The 19533-nt window shown below is 44.7% G+C and overlaps 2 protein-coding genes across 2 annotated transcripts; both read left to right on the top strand.

Annotated features, from left to right (window-relative positions):
• Positions 1 to 6039: 6039 nt before the first annotated feature.
• Positions 6040 to 6414, top strand: LOC308167493 (histone H2B-like; the record flags this gene model as incomplete). The annotated part of the gene is made up of 1 exon (XM_080541910.1): positions 6040 to 6414. The coding sequence occupies one exon, from the start codon at positions 6040 to 6042 to the stop codon at positions 6412 to 6414; it is 375 nt and encodes a 124-aa protein (XP_080398036.1).
• Positions 6415 to 18103: 11689 nt separating this feature from the next.
• On the top strand, positions 18104 to 18415 carry LOC308167620 (histone H4; the record flags this gene model as incomplete). Its single annotated transcript, XM_080542046.1, has 1 exon — positions 18104 to 18415. One exon carries the CDS (start codon positions 18104 to 18106, stop codon positions 18413 to 18415), a length of 312 nt encoding a protein of 103 aa, XP_080398172.1.
• Between the last annotated feature and the right edge of the window lie 1118 nt (positions 18416 to 19533).

Raw genomic sequence — 19533 nt, 5'->3', positions numbered from 1 at the left:
GCAGACAGGTAGGCTAGTTTAATGCTTACAATCCTATTTAGATCAATCTACATTACATGAATTTGAGGCTGATGCTATTAAATAAATAAGCATCATAGTTACATAATCATCTGTAAGTCTACACGACCTACATCCCATCGTGCAATGCATTGATCGTGCAATGTGCAACTGATAGTTGATATAATTATTGTGAGGATGATTTTGTGCAAACACTAAAGAAAGCAGCCTAGAGTAGGGGATTCGGGTCAAAACATTGTCCCCGTCGCCACTCTGTGGACTTCGCACGGCATTGCACCGAAACGGCCGGTTGGAACATGTTGTAACACGTCGCAACTCCTTGCCACAGTGACGCTGGAATACAACTTTATTTTTCTATGAGCAAAGTGCGCCGCTCAGTGGTAAACTAAAAACCTCCTCAAACGTTGATGAAAAGTGCAGCGTAATCAATATGACAACATGTACTAACTTGCCCTTGGTTTTCTGATTCGCGAATCACGCGTTTCGCACGTGAATTAACGTCAATTAAACAAACAATAGGCACCATTAGCAGTTTCGAAATCATTCTGTTTTGATAGGCTTTTGGGATGACAATCCTACGGGCTTATCATAAATCGCCAAATGACAGGACCGGCTAATTTTGAACAGTTAATGGATTTGATTTAATCAAATTATAGGCCTAACCTGAGTCGTTAAATGGCCTTCCGAAACCCATTCAATCAATCGATACTAAACTAATCTGCATAACGGCTTTTATTCTCATTGTGATCATGTCATGCTCCTGGCAACCTTAGGCTACAGTTAATTAGTCCCAATTTTAATTAGATTTTAGTTTGATGAATATGTTTTCGACTAACAGTTTAGCTTTTTGTAATCGCTGTATTTAGTATGTGATTCAACATTGTGCCACGTAGGAGAGTGCTCCATGGCCTATGAGCTAGACTGCCTAGGATCCGCCATATTAATGCCCTTTCGTGTCTATAAGTAAAAGTAGGCTATATTAGTTATATAAAAGTACAAGTACAAGTTGACATAACTTGAAATAACACAAGTTATTGTGTATTGTATTGTATTATACTGTATGTGCAATACACATATCCTCCCCAAGTTACACCTTTGGTAGCAGTTGGAAAGACGCAACTGAGACAAAACTAATTAATCTATTGACGGGTCGGCAGTGTTGACATGTTCTCCCTAGACCCCTGCTACCTCATTCAGGTAGTCACGAAGTCAGGAATACGCAAGTCTCCACACTCTTCAACAACTCTTCTAATGTGTTCAACTAGCCCATTTGCAACTATTTAGGGACGTTTTGGGAAAATGTTTTTCATATCGGGTCGCCAACAAAACAGAGGAGGAAATCGTTTTTAAAATATTTTTATACATAGGCCTACACATCTTCAAATAGGCCTATAGTCCATATTTAGACGGGGGCCAACTTGACTGTAAACAAACTTGTCCTGTACACAAAGTCGAGGCCTTTGAAGTAGCCTATAAGAAGTAGGCCCATAGCCATTCAATTAATCATTTGAACCATCTTCATAGAAAACGATCAACTATTTTCAACTCATTATCGGCCTGTTGAATTTCATTTCACTTGAGTGCATTAGGAACTCGAATCGGGTCCAAACCGTTTTAAGCTTCTGACTTGAATGATTGCACATGGAGAAACAAAGCATACTGATTGTATTCAAGCCACACTGATCTGTGCATATCATACAATCAGAGAGAAGAAACAACAATGGATGTAGGTCCTAAGAAGTTTTTGTATGCCGGTATGATTACATTAACAGTATGCAACGGGTGACTGCCTCTCTCATTATATGAAAACAACGGGAAACGTTACTGACGATGAGAGAAATATTGCTCCTTTTCTCCACTGGAGGCGCCATTGTATAGATTAGGCCTAATTTCATCATTCTAGCGCGACGATGCTTCACCTGAACTACAGTTTGGACGGAGTCGCGGTATCCGTCCTAAGACAATGGGGTCGAGAACTATACTTCCCAGAATGCCTTCTGCAAAGTATCACGTGGTGCGTTGCTGATTTTTTTTGACAAGTTGGCGGGGAATCTGGCTAATCTTATCGTATCGTAGCGTAATGTTGCGGATTAGAAGTTAGCAAATCAAGTTAAAAGTATCTTTAGGTATGGCTGAAAGGCATGACAATATCGTTTTCGAAAAGACGGGGTTGAGGTAAGTGTTTTTCTTAATTATATATTATCTTTGCCAATGTCAGCCTAGATGGCAACAGATGAACAGATTGCTAACAGCTACCTGAACCAGGACAGGAGCTATCTATTAGCTCTAATGTGACTAGTCTCCATTCAGGACTTGTTATCTAGCTAACGTTAGGCAAAGGCATACATTGTTGCTATAAGGTGAGCTAGTTGTACAGTTGTACAGAGGCTACATCAATCAACCTGTATAACCCAGCAGCAGTGAGGTAACCTCAAACCTGGGGTCAATCTGAGGTCTGTCATTTGATGTAATGTTTATAGTCAGGGGTGCACATAACTTTTTGGGGCCAGTGCTCAGAGGAGCACCTAGGGATGCTGCTTGGTGCTCCCCGAGCTCGCGAGTCACGACCCGTCCCACAGGATGGATAAAAAAGGGATACATGGATAACTTATATTAGCAAAACGAAATGTATTCATAAATAAAGATGAACGAACAAATGATTGTGTGCAAAACAAAAGAAACAAATGCAAAATCAAATGACTGCTCTTTAAGCATGAAAGTCTGTCAGACTCCTTAAAACACACTGAAATCAACTGACATCTCTTTAAGCACTAACTGAATGTCTGTTCTTTAAACACAATGAAATCAACTGACATCCCTTTAAGCACTGCTCTGTTCTGTAAACACTGAAATCAACTTTTCAACAAAAAGTTACAGCCTAAGCATTTATTTATGCTACAAGCTTAATCATCATCATCATCACTGCTCTCTTGACTGCTGTTATCACTGTCCTCAATTTTAACCATGGTAGAGGATGTTGTAGGCTTACTCCTCCCCCCCCTGGTTGAGCCTGCGATCAGCTGTTTGCATCCAAAGGTCAACAGCTGGCTTTGGGTCAAACATCTCTGTTGTCATCTCAGACAGGCGGATGTGCATCAGGGATGAGAGGCGAGAGTCTGACAGGCGGGATCTGTACTTGTTTTTTTATGATATTGAGGTGTGAAAATCCCCTCTCACATGCAGCACTGCTCAAGGGCAGTGTAAGGGACAACACAATCACTTTCCAAATGTTGGAGTAAGTCTCTGGGTTGCTTGTCTTCACTATGTTGACCAAGTCATACACTGAGGAGGCTGCTAACCGTTTTGCTGACTGCTTTAACCTCATCCATTCTCTTAGAGTGGAGTCTTTGTCAACAGACATGCTGGCCTCATAATTCTGGAGGATGCCATCAAGTGTGGTGTTGCCAAAACTGTGGAGGCCTTTCATTTCCTGAGGCCAAGTTGAAGGATCAAAAATTTGAAATTGATCACATGACTTGAGGGATTCATATCGGCTTTCAAACTCTTCAATTAGACCTCTCAGTACATGAATCTTGTCCCTGTCAGCATCTGCATTTGCAACAGCCTCTTTCCTGTACTTGCCTTCACTGTCAAGCAGCTACCATGAGCTCATCTTTGCATTCACCAATACTCAACTTATTTTGCTGGAACTTGAGGGAGAGGAACTGTAAGATTCCTCCAGTGTCGAGCATGTTGGCTAGGAAACAGTGAAAGTGCTGAGTGCAGACATGTTTCAGGTCACTGTCATCACTTGTAGCCAGTTGAATTTTGATGGCAGGTAATAGTCTCCATATTTTCAAGAGAGTCTCCTGTCTCCATGCAGACCATCTAATATTGTGAAACTTTCCTAGTTTTAGGAAGGCAATGCCATTCTCATCACACAGTTTCTGTAGTTGTGCTGTTCTTTTTGCACCCCCCTTCTGCAAATAAAAGCTAAGCAACTTGACAACAGAACGATTGAATGACTCACAGTATTGTACCAGTATGGTATCAGCTGACTTCGCGCAGGGTGTGGGCCGTGCACATTATGTGCACCAGGGAATCCCCGATGACCACCTTCTGGCGTAATTTGGGAATGACGCCGTTGTATACTCTCGCGTTGACAGCCGCTCAGTCGGTACACACAGAGACTAACTTCGTCTGCCACTCCTCCGCGAGACCACATTCCTGGAATAGTTGCACAAGTCCATCCACTATGTCCTGTGCTGATCGCTTCACCCCCAGATTAATTAATCCAAGGAAATCTGAGCTAACCTCTCCGTTGCTCGACACCGACACAATGTACACGATTTCCTGCTCGGTTTTGTTGATGTCTTCTGATCCGTCAAAGAGCAGACCCCAGAGTTCTGCTGCTTTTAATTTCTTTAACAGTTCCGAGCTGATTGTCTGTGCGATAGTCTGCATGATGCGGGACCCTGCTTCTTGTGTATGATATGCACTCCCGACATTAACTCCAAGCCTCTCGAATAGAGGAATGTCCTCTAGAAATGAACGCATTGGGCGTGCATGTTTCGCTTTGTGAAAGGCCAGGAGAAATATATTACACAGTCCTTGACGCTGTTCTTCACTAATGTTGTCCTGCCACCTGTCAAGCGGGCGACTGCGATCCTGGCTGCTGGTGGATGACTGAAATTCTTTGTCCCCAAATAAAAAGCGTTGCTTTTATCGGCCAGATTGGGATGCTCACGGCATATTTTGCACCACATCACGGTGCGCTCATCATTAGCCATTAGCCCGCGTGCGTCTGCTGCTCCCCGGTGAGCTGGCCAAGCACGCTGTGTCCGAGGGCACCAAGGCCGTAACCAAATACACCAGTTCCAAGTAAACAGATTTTCGTCTGTATTACTTACCCCAAAAGGCTCTTTTAAGAGCCACCCACTCTATCAACAAAAAGCTATTCCATAGTGAGTTGAGCTCGCGTGCTTCAAATCAGTCGAACTTATGCTGTACTGATTGTGTGTATTGTAACAAGTAAAATGTATTATACAGCACCTTTCCCAGACCAAGGGTCACAAAGTGCTTTACATAACAAGGAAGAAAACACAAATAAAAACATAATACAAGACTGAAAGCCACAGCAGGTTAAAACAGGCAGAAATAATATATAACATAACATAAGCATGTATAAGGCATATGTTTCAATTACTCGATGTTACAATTTTCAAAGACTCCTTGAACGCGCCGGAAGTTTTGCGCGCCTTTTTTGTTTTTCCACTCTGCCATTGTTTCTTTCAACTGCTGGAGTAGTGTACTCACTAGTCGTCTAAAACGGTTTCCGGTATTAATATAATGGACAGGAGTGACTACACTGCATACATACGCATGGCCAATTTCTCGGGACAGGTGGATTTAAACATAAATCATAAATATAATAATGGTTTAAACGGCGTTCACCGCCAAGACATGCTCACTTATCTATCGATAAAATGCTTTCATATCACCCCCATGATGTCATTAACTGGCCAAGTCAGTGTGACAAGTCAATAAAATAGCAATTCCATAGTGATTTGAGCTGACGTGCTACAATGAAGTCGACGGTGTAGTAGATATTATATAGTACTGTTGTTTAATAACTCGATGTTACAATCTTCAATGACTCCAGTCCTTACGTGGTATCTCTCCCAAATACCTCTTAATCCCCACTACCTCCCAGTACGTTTCTCCACAGTAAATAAGTTAATAATAAAAACATGTCATTCTTCCTTTTTCTAGCATTGTGACTGCCTGGTCCTAGCATAGATGTATTTTCTTATGATGACTGGTGGATAGGTGATTCTTAGACAACCTGGCTAACTGGACAACGAGTGTTTTTATCAAATTCCAGCGTCTTTGAGCCTCGGAAAAGCGCTATATAAATCTAATGAATTATTATTATTATTAAATGTTTTTCAGAGCCAGAATCGACCAATAGAAACTAGTGTCAGGAACCGCCTAATTTGCATAGCTCCCCCTTTATAGAGCGGATGCACTACTCCCACCTTTTCATTCGTTTCTGAAAAGTAACGAGCTGTTTTCATCATCATGCCTGAGCCTGCGAAGCCTGCGCCCAAGAAGGGCTCCAAGAAAGCCGTCACCAAGACCGCCAGCAAAACCGGCAAGAAGCGCAGAAAGTCCAGGAAAGAGAGCTACGCTATCTACGTGTACAAGGTCCTGAAGCAGGTCCACCCCGACACCGGCATCTCCTCCAAGGCCATGGGAATCATGAATTCCTTCGTCAACGACATCTTCGAGCGCATCGCCGGCGAGTCCTCTCGCCTGGCCCACTACAACAAGCGTCGTACCATCACCTCCAGGGAGATCCAGACCGCCGTGCGTCTGCTGCTCCCCGGTGAGCTGGCCAAGCACGCGGTGTCCGAGGGCACCAAGGCCGTGACCAAATACACCAGCTCCAAGTAAACTAAGCGGCGTTGTTTGTCTACTCCACAAACCCCAAAGGCTCTTTTAAGAGCCACCCACCCTTTCAACATGAGACTAATTCCATAGCGAGTTGATCTCGCGTGCTACAATGTTGTTTTGTGTTTAATTACTTGATGTTAAGATCTTCAATGACTGAAGTCCTTACCATGTCACATAAACGCGCTGGATATTTAGCGCGACTCTCGTCTGTCAATTAATTGCAACCTTGTGCACACGCATATTTATTGATGCTTACATAAGTATTTATTTAAATTAAACGGGGAAACACCGAGACCATGGTCTGCAACTTGTCCACAATGTTTACCCTGACAACACATACAAAATACCATACAGTTAAAAACACAATATTATGTGAAACAATCCCTTCTTTTTTTTCTTTCTTTTTTTTTTACCAAGGGACGTCCTCAATTATCACACAACTAAAGGTGGATTTTCCCTATTTGGTGGGGAGCTGGGTTACCTCAAGAGTTAACCGTCTGAGAACGGTTTAGGTAATGTTTGTCTTTGAATTGTAATAATAGATAGATAGATAGACTTTATTTGTCATTGCTACAGTACAGGTACCAAACAACGAAATTTAGGAGGGGAGGCTCCCCTGGTGTTTAGGAAAGGAAAAAGAAACACATTTTTAGAAAAAGCATAGATGCATAAAATCACAAGAAGATAAGGAGCTGGTTTACATCAATAGGGGCTATGTACACAATCCACTGTACTATACTGCACAGATAGTCAAATAGGGTTGTCATATTTCACAACAGTATTTTTTCACTTTTTTTTTAAAAGTGTCACAGTTTGCAGGCTTGAAAATGTACATGTTTGTGCCTCAGCACTAGCTGCCATACAATCCGTCCGGACTGTCCTGGGCCCAGAACTTAGGCCTTTTCTGTGTTCAGGGCCTTGACGGGTTAGGTAAACTGGGAGTTTATGTAGTCGGGCTTTACATACTAAAAGGGAGTAATAAAGAGTTATACGGGATTTTAACGGTCCAGCCAACCATTTGATACTGAATGCATTGATCAGTATGACATCATCACCTGTGATAAAGCGAAGGGCTGATTTAGTCTTCCAGCATTAAGCACAAGCTGCAACCGAACACATGCTCTCTGCAGGACCGTGATGCAGAGGCCTGGTCAGTCCTGGGGGTTTACACCTTGTCTATGAAACAAGCCCACTGTGTATTAAGGTCCATTACATATGTTCAAACCATCTAGGCAACATGAAGCCTGATGAAGGCCTTTTTCAGACAAACTCTGAATGAGTAGGTAACGGTCGACCATATTTTAATAAGCAATTGAACACATCATTTAAGACACATGTAGACACCTAGACTGTGTTATGACCAGGTCAAAAGCCAGATTGGTATACATTTAGGTTACATTCAAAGGTTTATCGTATGGAGGAGTGATTACAATGCTGGTAATATATGGCAATTGATTGTGGAGGCTTCCTCACAGTAGATGTCGCGTCCATGAAGATGAGGGGAAGTGCTGCCAACGTCAAACTAGTTAAACAACGATAGTTATGGAGATAGACTCCAGTTCTATGAGTGGAGCGGAGCCCCATAGGGGAGCTCTGCTCCTATTGGTTTACCCGCTACCTAAAGTAGCCAATGACTGAATTTTTCAATGCCTGCGCCCGCCTGTGGTGCTATATAAAGGGGCGTACTTCGCTCCATCATTCTCCCAAACATACAAAACAGCCGGGTTTGAACGAGTCGAAGTGGGCCAGCAGCCCTATGGGGCTCCGCTCCACTCATAGAACTGGAGTCTATCTCCATAACTATCGTTCTATATCGTGGAGCTCCGCCCCATAGGGGAGCTCTGCTCCTATTGGTTTAGGCGGAGCGAGCGAGGCCAAATGTACCCCCACTGAGACTATTAATCCGAAAACAATCTCAGCGGCACCCGGAGCTGACCACTGATGTTGGTTCAAGACAACCTTAAAAAGTTGGCCCAACCCACACGAGTCTGCTCCACTGATCTAGCCCTTACGTGAGCACGCAGGGTTGTAGATCTAACGGAACATGTCCTGGAGGAGGGTCCCCTCCCCAGGCACATCCGTAATCATTCTGACAGCACTTGAATAGCATCCCCAACCAGGGTAATCCAAGTGCCATCCCCACTACATCAGTCCTCAGCAAACTGAGGACAGAGTGAGAAAAGGATGAGGAAGAAATATCACTTACCTAACCCTTACGTTGGGTTGTTGATCTAACAGACATGTCCTGGAGGAGGGTCCCCTCCCCAGACACATCCGTATTCATCCTGACAGCACTTGAATAGAATCCCCATGACCAGGGTAATCCAAGTGCCCTTCCCACAACATCAGTCATCAGCAAAACTGAGGACAGAATGAGAAAGGATTGAGGAAGAATATCACTGACCTAACCCTTATGTGAGCACGTAGGGTTGTAGATCTAACGGAACATGTCCTGGAGGAGGGTCCCCTCCCCAGGCACATCCGTAATCATCCTGACAACACTTGAATAGAATCCCCAACCAGGGTAATCCAAGTGCTTTCCCCACTACATCAGTCATCAGCAAAACTGAGGACAGAATGAGAAAAGGATGCAGAAGAAATATCACTGATCTAACCCTTACGTGAGCACGTAGGGTTGTTGATCTAACGGAACATGTCCTGGAGGAGGGTCCCTTCCCCAGGCACATCCGTATTCATCCTGACAGCACTTGAATAGAATCCCCATGACCAGGGTAATCCAAGTGCCTTCCCCACTACATCAGTCATCAGCAAAACTGAGGACAGAATGAGAAAAGGATGAGGAAGAAATATCTTTCAAGTAATACCGTACAAAAGGTGATGGCGACGACCAAGACGCCGCCTCACATATCTCCTCCACTCCCACTCCCCTGAGAATGGCCACTGATGTGGCCATGCCCCTGGTGGAATGAGCCCGAATGCCAGTCGGCACGGGCTGCCCCTTCGATTCGTATGCGAGGCTAATAGCCTCGCAAATCCAATGGGACAGCCTCTGCTTCGAGAGTGGTGCCCGGCTTTCTGTCCGCCGTAGCAGATCAGAAGCTGGGGAGAAGATCTCAGTCCTGCCGTGCGCTTCACATATTGTGCCAACGCGCGCACCGGACATAGACAATGTAAACGCCTCTCCCTCTCTCCGTCGTGAGGAGGAGGAAAAAAGGCGCTCAGAGCACAGCTCTGAACCCTAAACCCACGATTAACCTTAGGGATAAAAGCCGGGTTAGGGCGTAACACAGCTTTTGTTTCGTCATCAGATATGATCAAACAATCTGCCCGTGTCGAGAGAGCACATAAATCACTCACTCGCTTAGCCGTAGTCAAGGCGAGGAGTAGACTCTACGTTAGGCAACTTGCTTCCTAGCATAGCAGGTCCATTTGGACTTTGAAATACCTCCATGACTTTATATGGCCACTGTGTGTGTCTGTGGAGAAAAGGGTACGTTTGGGCCCAGGGAAGGGGCTGCGAAAGATTCACACTCACCAAACTTTACATACTCCTTCCCCTTCATGGGACATTGTACCATGTCAACTTTCACCCTCCTAGGCCATTCCCTAGAGGCCCTGCACGCGACTGCTATATATTAGCAGGGACCTGCTATGCTAGGAAGCAAGTTGCCTAATGGCATGAAAATGCAACATGTTGTACTTGTTGTGTGCCTGTACGTGTGAGAAGATGTCTTTTTCCAAACGGCACTTCCAATCAAGCACTAGAGCTCCCTACAGTTTTCCGCTTCGTCGCGTGCAGGGCCTCTAGGGAATGGCCTAGGAGGGTGAAAGTTGACATGGTACAATGTCCCATGAAGGGGAAGGAGTGTGTAGAGTTTGGTGAGTATGACTCTTTCGCAGCCCGTTCCCTGGGCCCAAACGTACCCCAGCAGGAGCACCTTTCAGTCAAAGGGCACAGACCTATGAAGGCCTCTAGGGCAGTGGTTCCCAACCTTTTTTGTCTTGTGTACCCCTTGAGCTGTTTTGCCATGCCAGAAGTACCCCCTCACTCATGCGTGTTGATTATTTCCCAAAAAAATCAATTAAACTCTAACTTGCAAATATAACATTTATTACTGACACACAGAGAGCAAAACCTCTTCTCATGTCTCCAAAACTCTAAACACATTTTCTGCTTTACACACATTTTGCTATTCAAAATGGCACTTTTTAAATGCACTGAACACGGTTTTCTGCACACAACAATCTGACATAAAGGCCCAATCCCGATTCTCTTTTCTACCCCTATGGCTCGTTTTCGAGTGTCACTCGATTCGAAGGCAAGGCCTTCGAATACGTCACAAGCCCTACCCCTTGAAATCAAAGCCCTATGAATTGGGACAACCCTTCACGGCGCCTACGTCATCACGCGGTACGGTTGACGCATTGTGTTGCCGGCGAATTCTCACATCTCGCAATGCCTTCTTCAGCTGTGTTTATTTCTGTTGCGTGTGCTATAAGCATCTATTTTCGTTTGTTATCAACACACTGTAGTGTTTAGACGTTCCTTTTTTAGTCTCTTCCGTCAGCGATGTCTTTTTTGTGGACATCGCAATAATGACAATGAATTTAATGACAATGAATGACTCCAACCAAAACAACCAGTCCATCAATAGTCATAAAGCGTTGTCCAAAAATCACGTTACCAAGCGCCTTTCTCAGAACAATTCGTCGTCTAGAATCCAAAAATCAATCCATCATAGTGGTGGTCAAAAACGTAGAAAGAGGATCTCTTGGGGACGCGGCCACATTTGCCTGTGAAGGAGAGATGACAAATAAGCGGAAACATTTCTCAGTAGAGTCGAACGGTGATATATCATCATCCTTTACGCGTATCCTTAACTGTAGTTACATTTCGCGTGTCATATGCCATTAGACATGGAAATATGTCAATGCGCGGCTGTCATGCACAAATCAGCTTGTAACGTTAGACACACAGCACACAGCACATCGGCATAATAACGTTTTGTTGTTGTTGTGCTTGTTATAAAGAAAAGGTCTATAATGCATTGAAATGACATTAGTACAACAGACATTAGACATCAGACATGGAAATATGTCAATGCGCGGCTGTCATGCACAAATCAGCTTGTAACGTTAGACACACAGCACATCGGCATGATAACGTTTTGTTGTTGTTGTGCTTGTTATAAAGAAAAGGTCTATAATGCATTGAAATGAATGATACAACCCATTAATAATATTACATAATAACTGCTCGGATTAGATTGCGGGTGGAAATAGGTCAAAATGCGCATCATGTACAAGTCAGCCGAACGTTTGATAGATAACTTTACATATGTGTACCATCATCCGCTGTCAAACGCCACAGGTAATAATTGATTTATGACTGTACATCTCTGAAATGCTCGACTGTCATGCAGCGTTGCGTTACTGTAACGTTAGACACAGCACCGACATAAAAGCGATTTTTGGGTTATGCGTGTTATAAATAAAAGGTCTATAATGCATTGTAATGACATTAAACTAAGACAATAAGATGGTTATCATAATTTTATCAAATCTTTATTAATAAGTAATTACAGAGAATTAAAATGACATTTCCGCATTGAATAGAGCGACATAAGATTTCTGTAGATGATTCGCAATGCATCCTGGTATCAAGGGGTAGCGTACCGTTAGCCCTTCGAAGCTAGTCTGGTCCTGAAATCCCTCGAAACGAAGTAATAGTTAGCCCTCCCCCTTACCCCTAGCCCTCGACGAAATATGAATTGAGACAGCCCTCGCCCTAAACGTGAACGCGCAAATCGAGCCATAGGGGTGAAAACGAAGGGCTAGGGGTGAATTGGGATTGGGCCAAAGTCACATGTTTGCCATTTCAAAACATTGCCATTCAAAATTAGACTACATGAGCTAATTGGCCAATACATGTGCCACCTGGCCACCTCAATGGTTAATTGTTACCACATGCCCACACACTCACTGAAAATAGAAAAATAAATAATAAATAATAATGAATTTGATTTGATATCTGTTTCTTTTCCCTTTCTCCTGCTCCTCTTTGGCTTCTGTCTGAGGTGTAGTGATGTCATAATTGTCTCATCCCAGAGTCTTGACTGATGGGGAGAGGAAACAGACAAGATGAGACAGGATAAAACTTATCACACACACACACACACACACACACACACACACACACACACACACACTTAAACTTCTTATCTAACTCTACTGATTATTAATGAAATCATTTGAACCACTCCCCTTTAATACATAGATATTTACACCATTGTGAAAAATAGACTCACCCAGTAGCAGTTGCAATTCTTTTTTTCATCAGTTGAGCTTTAATGAGACACTTGAGGTTGCTTCTCTTTTATAAGCTTTGACAGTTCTGGAGGCAGTGTGGCAACAGCAGTCACCAGGCTGCTCTCCACACTCAGTCTGTTCCTTGGCTTGGTTTTGATGTGGGTCAAAGCTGAGAAGGTCACTTCACACATATTATATGTAGATCCAAAAGGCAAAAGTTCATTCAATGCACACTTTCCCAGCACTGGATATTCATTTTCAACATCACACCAAAACTCTGTCAATGACTTGTCAGCATGTGCCATCTTCAACCCACGATCAGAGGACATGTCCATCAGATTTTCCTGCAGGCTTGCAGGAAGGCTGCTGCTGCTCCTGTCATTCACTCTGAATGGGTTCCTCACCCAGTCCAGTTTTTCTGACTTTGTTTCAATGTCATGAAAGTACTGGTTGAAGTCAGTGTCAAGTTTGGACAGATGTGCTTTAACTATTTTCACCACAGGACCTCTGTCAGCATCAGTGGTGGCGAGATGGCCATCAAGCAGTGGGAAACAGCTCACATCTCCATCCTTACATTTCCTCTCCCATAATTTAACCTTCTTTATGAATCCATTCACTTTGTCATACATGTTAAGGATGTGTGAGTACTTGCCCTGAAGTGAAAGGTTGAGCTCATTCAGCTTAGTGAAGACATCAGCAAGATATGCCAGCTGCGCAACCCACACTGCATCCTCAAACAGGGCTGCAAGAGGGTGGTCGTTTTCTGTCAGGAAAGCAAACACCTCGATGCGCAATTCATAGAGCCGCAGCAGCGTTTTGCCACGAGACAGCCAGCGAACGTCTGTGTGAAGCAGTAGCTGCTCATGCTCTGACCCGCTGTCATGACAAAGAGTTTGAAACAGTCTGTGGTTCATTGGCCGGGACTGAATGAAGTTAATCACCTTAACTGCGTCATCCATAACTGCACTTAACTCGGGGCTCATCCTTTTGCTGGCGAGTGCCTCCCGGTGAATAATACAGTGCATCCACTTAATTTCGGGGTTCACCTTCATCACACGCCCAAGCAGCCCACGCACCTTACCCGTCATTGCTGCCGCTCCATCGGTACAGATGTGACTGCAGGATTTCCACTCCAGATCGTTGTCTTTGAAGAAATACTCCAGATCGTTGTCTTAATCAGAAATATTTCCTCGCCAGTTGTCTTTCCTGGCAGCGTCTTGCAAAACAAGATATGCTCATTTATGTCCGACTCTTCTTTATAACGCACAAAAGCCAGCAGCTGAGCCTCCCCACTAACGTCGGTCATTTCATCTAATTGCAAAGCGAACTGACCTGCTTGCTTCATTTTATCCACCACTTGTCCGACAATATTTATGGACATATCATCAATCCGACGGGAGACGGTATTGTTAGATAATAGTACCAACTTGAGCGTGTCAGCTGCTTTCTTGTCCAGCATAGTTTGAGCCAAAATCATAGCGGCAGGCAAAATCAGATCTTCGGCGATTGAATGTGGGGTTTTTGACTTAGCCACTAGTAATGAAACAGCATAGGACGCCTCCAGTGCTTTGCTTGACACACTTGCCGCTTTTTTCAGTGTAGCCTGACTTGACTTGAACTCTGACAGTTTTCGCTTGAAAAAGTCGTCAGTTTTACCAACAGTTGCTAGGTGTTTGGTGCTCTGGTGTCGCTGTAAATGGGCTGGCTTCATTGAATTATTAGCCAGGACTTCGCCGCAGAAAAAGCACTGTGGCTGTGGTGGATCAGCCGATGTACATGTAAATCCCCACAAAACATATGTTTCCAAATAATAGCGGGGTCCTTTTTTTCTTTTTTTCTCTGATCTGACCGTCTGATCTTCCTCTGATCTGACCGTCTGATCTGCCTCTGATCTGACCGTTACTGTAGCTGGTCGTTTTAGCCATCTGTCCATCTTTGCGGTATACTGACAGGCCTAGCTGACGTGCGCGCGTAAATGAACGTAAATGAACGTGATTTAAATGTGACGTGCCTACCGCTTGTGTTACAGTCATTACCTGTCGGGAGGAACTTAAGTTGCAGCGTACCATTTTAACAACAGGTTTATGAAACGACTATATTTAATTATTTTTTGGGAAAGGGAAATAAATTATAATTCCAAATCTTTCCACGTACCCCCTGCAATCCCCTCACGTACCCCTAGGGGTCCGCGTACCCCCGGTTGGGAACCACTGCTCTAGGGAATGGCCTAGGAGGGTGAAAGTTGACATGGTACAATGTCCCATGAAGGGGAAGGAGTGTGTCAAGTTTGGTGAGTGTGACTCTTTCGCAGCCCGTTCCCTGGGCCCAAACGTACCCCAGCACTTTAATTCAGGCTTTTGGGCCTAGTGTGACATTAAAGGTTAAAGGACTTTAGCGTCGCAACCGTAGGTGCCACAGACACGGTTCAGATATTTTCCGACTCGGCTCGGCCCCACCGACAGGCCACACCCACTTTGATACAAGCCACTCCCCCTAAGTGTCTAAGCCACTCCCACTTTGATACAGGCCACACCCACTTTGATACAACCTCCACCCACTTTGATACAAGCCACTCCCCCTAACTGTCTAAGCCACACCCACTTTGATACAAGCTCCACCCACTTTAATACAAGCCACTCCCCCTAAGTGTCTAAGCCACTCCCACTTTGATACAAGCTCCACCCACTTTGATACCAGCCACTCCCACTTTGATACAAGCCACTCCCCCTAACTGTCTAAGCCACACCCACTGTTCTCATGCCGGTTCACATTTAGACCAATCAGGAGTAGCCCTTGTGTCACGTCGTCAACTGAATGTTTAATGTCATTAATCTGATTTTGGATCAGCGGTTAGAGAGAGATGGGCATGGATTTAGGTGCACTTATAGTCAACATCCATTATAGCGCTGATCTAGGATCAGATATATTTTAATCAGCAAAAATGTTCAGAGGTGGATTTTTTTGTGGACTGAATCAATTCGTGGCGGAGGAAATTCATTCATGGCGGCCCGCCACCAATAAATGCATATAGAGGAAACACTGCATTGTATTCAGCCTCCATGGCTTCAAGGTCCCTTTGATCTTCCAGCATCTTCAACCTCACTTGCTGGGCTAGCACCTCCTTCTTTGACCTCTCTTGCTGGGCTAACACCTCCATCTTTGACCTCTCTTGCAGGGCTAGCACCTCCATCTTCTGAGTGGAGACGTCTCTTTCCCTGTTTATTTCAGCTCGTTTTGCTGCCAAACGTGCCGCTACATCTGTCTTCTTCTCTGAGACATGACTTCCTTGATGACTACTCTGCCTATCTCTTGACACAGTTGATCCATAAATTGACCTAGCATCTTCTCTTTGGAGTAACTGTTGTAGAGCCTTTTTTGCATCCACTGCATCAAACTTCTTAATATCAGCTTCTGTATAACGCTTTTCAAGGAGTGCAGTTATTTCAGTAGTAACTGAGGTGCAGCTATCTATTTTCCTTTTTATATCTTGAGATGGAATGGCCAGAGCACGTAAAATCTCATATACTTGTTTTAGTTCTGACTCATATTTGACTACGGCTGTGATCATTTCACTTAACTCAATTTTAGAGCGATCTTCCTTTAGTTTAGATCTCATGAGTTGAACCTCTGCTTTGAAGTTTACATATGTGCGCATAAACTTTCTTTCTTTGTTTGCTTATTACATTCTTTTTTAACTCAAGCATTTTCTCTGTTCGGCGTCTTTCCCTTTCTGATCGCCTCAGCTCTGATTCAGATTCAGATGATAGCTCCTGGAGCCCTTCTTTATTTGTTTCTAAATCTGCATCAATTTCCCTTATGCGATCTTCAATTGTTTGTATTTCTGAGTCGTCGATTTCGGTATCTAATCTCTCCTCTAATTGTGCCTTTTCAATTTCTAGAGACAGCATTATTTGCTCTAGTGTACACATTTCTGATATACTCTGGTCCATTTTTGCTTAACTACTTTGAAACTATATTATTTCAATCTCAAATGACAAGGCAAACCATTAGGGAACCATTAGGGAAATGCACACTATCAATTATCAAACAAGTTACACATTTCTCTGATCAACTTACAGAATTATCAATATGCAATAATTACATTTTCTACATGTATTATTAGTATAACATCAAATATAGAAGATACTTTGTTTCCAAACTCAAAAGATACATTCTGACCTGGTATCCCAAAGGTGTAATGACTTATTGCTACTCAATTGTCCAAGAGTGTTGAAATACTGCCTCCTTGTGGCTGTCCTTGGCAATGGCAGTCTTTTATTCTTCAAATGGCGCAAACAGTCACGTCAACGAACGCTGGGATATGTAGGCAGGTCTTCCGCTGGGATATGTAGGCAGGTCTTCCGCTGGGATATGTAGGCAGGTCTTCCACGTGGAATGCGGCGATGGAGTCTTTCAGGGAAGCAGGTCTTGCTCTATCCTGGCAGGAACGCTGGCGAGCCTCGGTGCTCAGTCCATGGCTGTTGAGATGATTCTTTCACTCGTCCTAGGCTTGGCCACGTTTTCACTCCATGCGTTACGTTTTTCACTATAACTGCTCCCGTCTGGTGTTCTTCTGATAGACAAGCAACCCACGATTCTGATACTGATGTTCTTTATTTTGTGTGCACACCGTACACACAAACACCGTGAAAAACGTGTGCGCCTTCTATTCAGAACCTCAGGAGTAGCTAGAATAGTTATATACCGTCTTAAACATAAAACTTCTCTTCATGACAGTGACGGAAACCCTTACACGTTCAGCTGCTGTTAATATATACGCATCTAGTCTTATCGCGAGACCACAGTACGTGAACAGTGAGGTGACGTCAACACGTACAAGTTTAGATAAACAAAATAAACACGTACGTCAACACGTACAAGTTTAGATAAACAAAATAAACAATAATTGTACAACAATAACATATACATTTATATAAAGAATCTTTTTACAGTAAGAAAATAAGAACATTATTATTACATCTTTACTATGACAGTTACACCAACATCAAAATAGATTGTATGCCTCTACAAATCATATTACACCAGGTAAAATCCGTCACAACTTGGAATAAATCCGTCGCAATTTGGAATATTTTAGAGCTCCCCCAAAATTACACAAACCATGTTTCCAGGGGAGCTCATGTCACCACTAGGGGAGCTATAGCTCCCCGAGCTCCCCCTTATTTCGCACTATGTGTGTGTGTGTGTGTGTGTGTGTGTGTGTGTGTGTGTGTGTGTGTGTGTGTATGTGTGTGCGATGTCCTGCTCCTCCCTCGACAAAAATCCCCACAAGAAAAAAGAAAAAAAGAGGCAAGCGATAGCGCGCGCTTCGTGTACAGCCTGGTCTCAATCACGTCCTCGTAGCTGAGATAAATTCACCCCACAACTTCACCGAAGCCATAATCTTACTAAACTCAACATGTCTGGAAGAGGAAAAGGAGGAAAGGGACTCGGAAAAGGAGGCGCCAAGCGTCATCGCAAAGTTCTCCGTGATAACATCCAGGGAATCACGAAGCCCGCTATTCGCCGCCTGGCTCGCCGTGGGGGCGTCAAGCGTATCTCTGGTCTGATCTACGAAGAGACTCGTGGTGTGCTGAAGGTGTTCCTGGAGAACGTTATCCGTGACGCCGTCACCTACACCGAGCACGCCAAGAGGAAGACCGTCACCGCCATGGATGTTGTATACGCTCTGAAACGCCAGGGACGTACTCTGTACGGCTTCGGCGGCTAAACTATTCGTAAACTCAACCACCCCCTACCAAAAACAACGGCTCTTTTAAGAGCCACCCATCTCCACACAAGAGAGTTGATTCCATTATTATAACACATTTTGTCTGGCCTGTACATTCAACGGGTTTATATACGTTCCCAAATCAATGTCAACGCAAGTAAATGCGTAGTCTTGGCATTCCACGACTAGAAATTACCATCCCACATGTGCACTCTAGAAAGACAATGGTTATTGTGGGTTATTACGCACACAACACAGTGCAGCCCCTTTTTCTATTGCGCATCTAGTGATAATAATAATGCATGCCCTTGTCGTAGCATCCCAAAAGGACAATTCCTGGTAGTAATTGGTTGGGAGTTTGGGGGACTTGGTGTTCTATGAAAATCATTCTCAATCTTTCTCTTGACGTTTTCATGTTCATATCACCATCGGCCAAGGCCCCCAAGAAGAAGGCAGCAGCCAGGACCAAGAAAGCTTCCTGGACCCCAACATCGGCGGCGTGGCGGTGGTCCCAGCCCACGGCTCCATCCTGATTGAGTGCGCCCGGCGCGAGCTGCATGCCACCACGCCGCTGAAGAGGCCCTGACCGCTCCCACCCCACGCGCATCTCCCTGGTCTTCTACCTGAACCAGCCCGTCCACGGCCTGGCCGTGTGGGAGGCCAAGATGAAGGTGCACGCGGAGCGGGCGCGGCAGAGGCAGCAGGAGGCCGCTCTACTGGGCTTCTCCCAGGAGGAGATCAAGGCCTACGGCAAGTAGCGCAAGTACGGGGCGGCGGGGGTGCCTCCGAATACTAACAGGTTGTTGCCGTGCAGAACGGCTGCCATGGAGGCCAGCTCCGTGGGCATGTAGGAGGAGATCAAGGCCTACGGCAAGAAGCGCAAGTACGGGGCGGCGGCAGGGGCTAGTCCGGGACCAGGCCAGACCAAGGACAAGAGAGAGGGGCCCGTGACGCGGCACGCCCCCACGATGCACACCACCACCTCCACTGTCACTGTGTCCCCCTACGCCTTCACCCAGGTCACTGGGCCCTACAGGCACTTTGTGTGAGGACAGACAGACAGACAGACAGACAGACGGACAGATGGACGGGCGAAACCTACACAGACTGGCACTGTA

This window comes from Nansenia antarctica (assembly GCF_963989245.1).
Source record: "Nansenia antarctica genome assembly, chromosome: 1".
Classification (NCBI taxonomy): domain Eukaryota; kingdom Metazoa; phylum Chordata; class Actinopteri; order Argentiniformes; family Microstomatidae; genus Nansenia; species Nansenia antarctica.
This window is presented reverse-complemented; position numbering and strand designations above follow the sequence as displayed.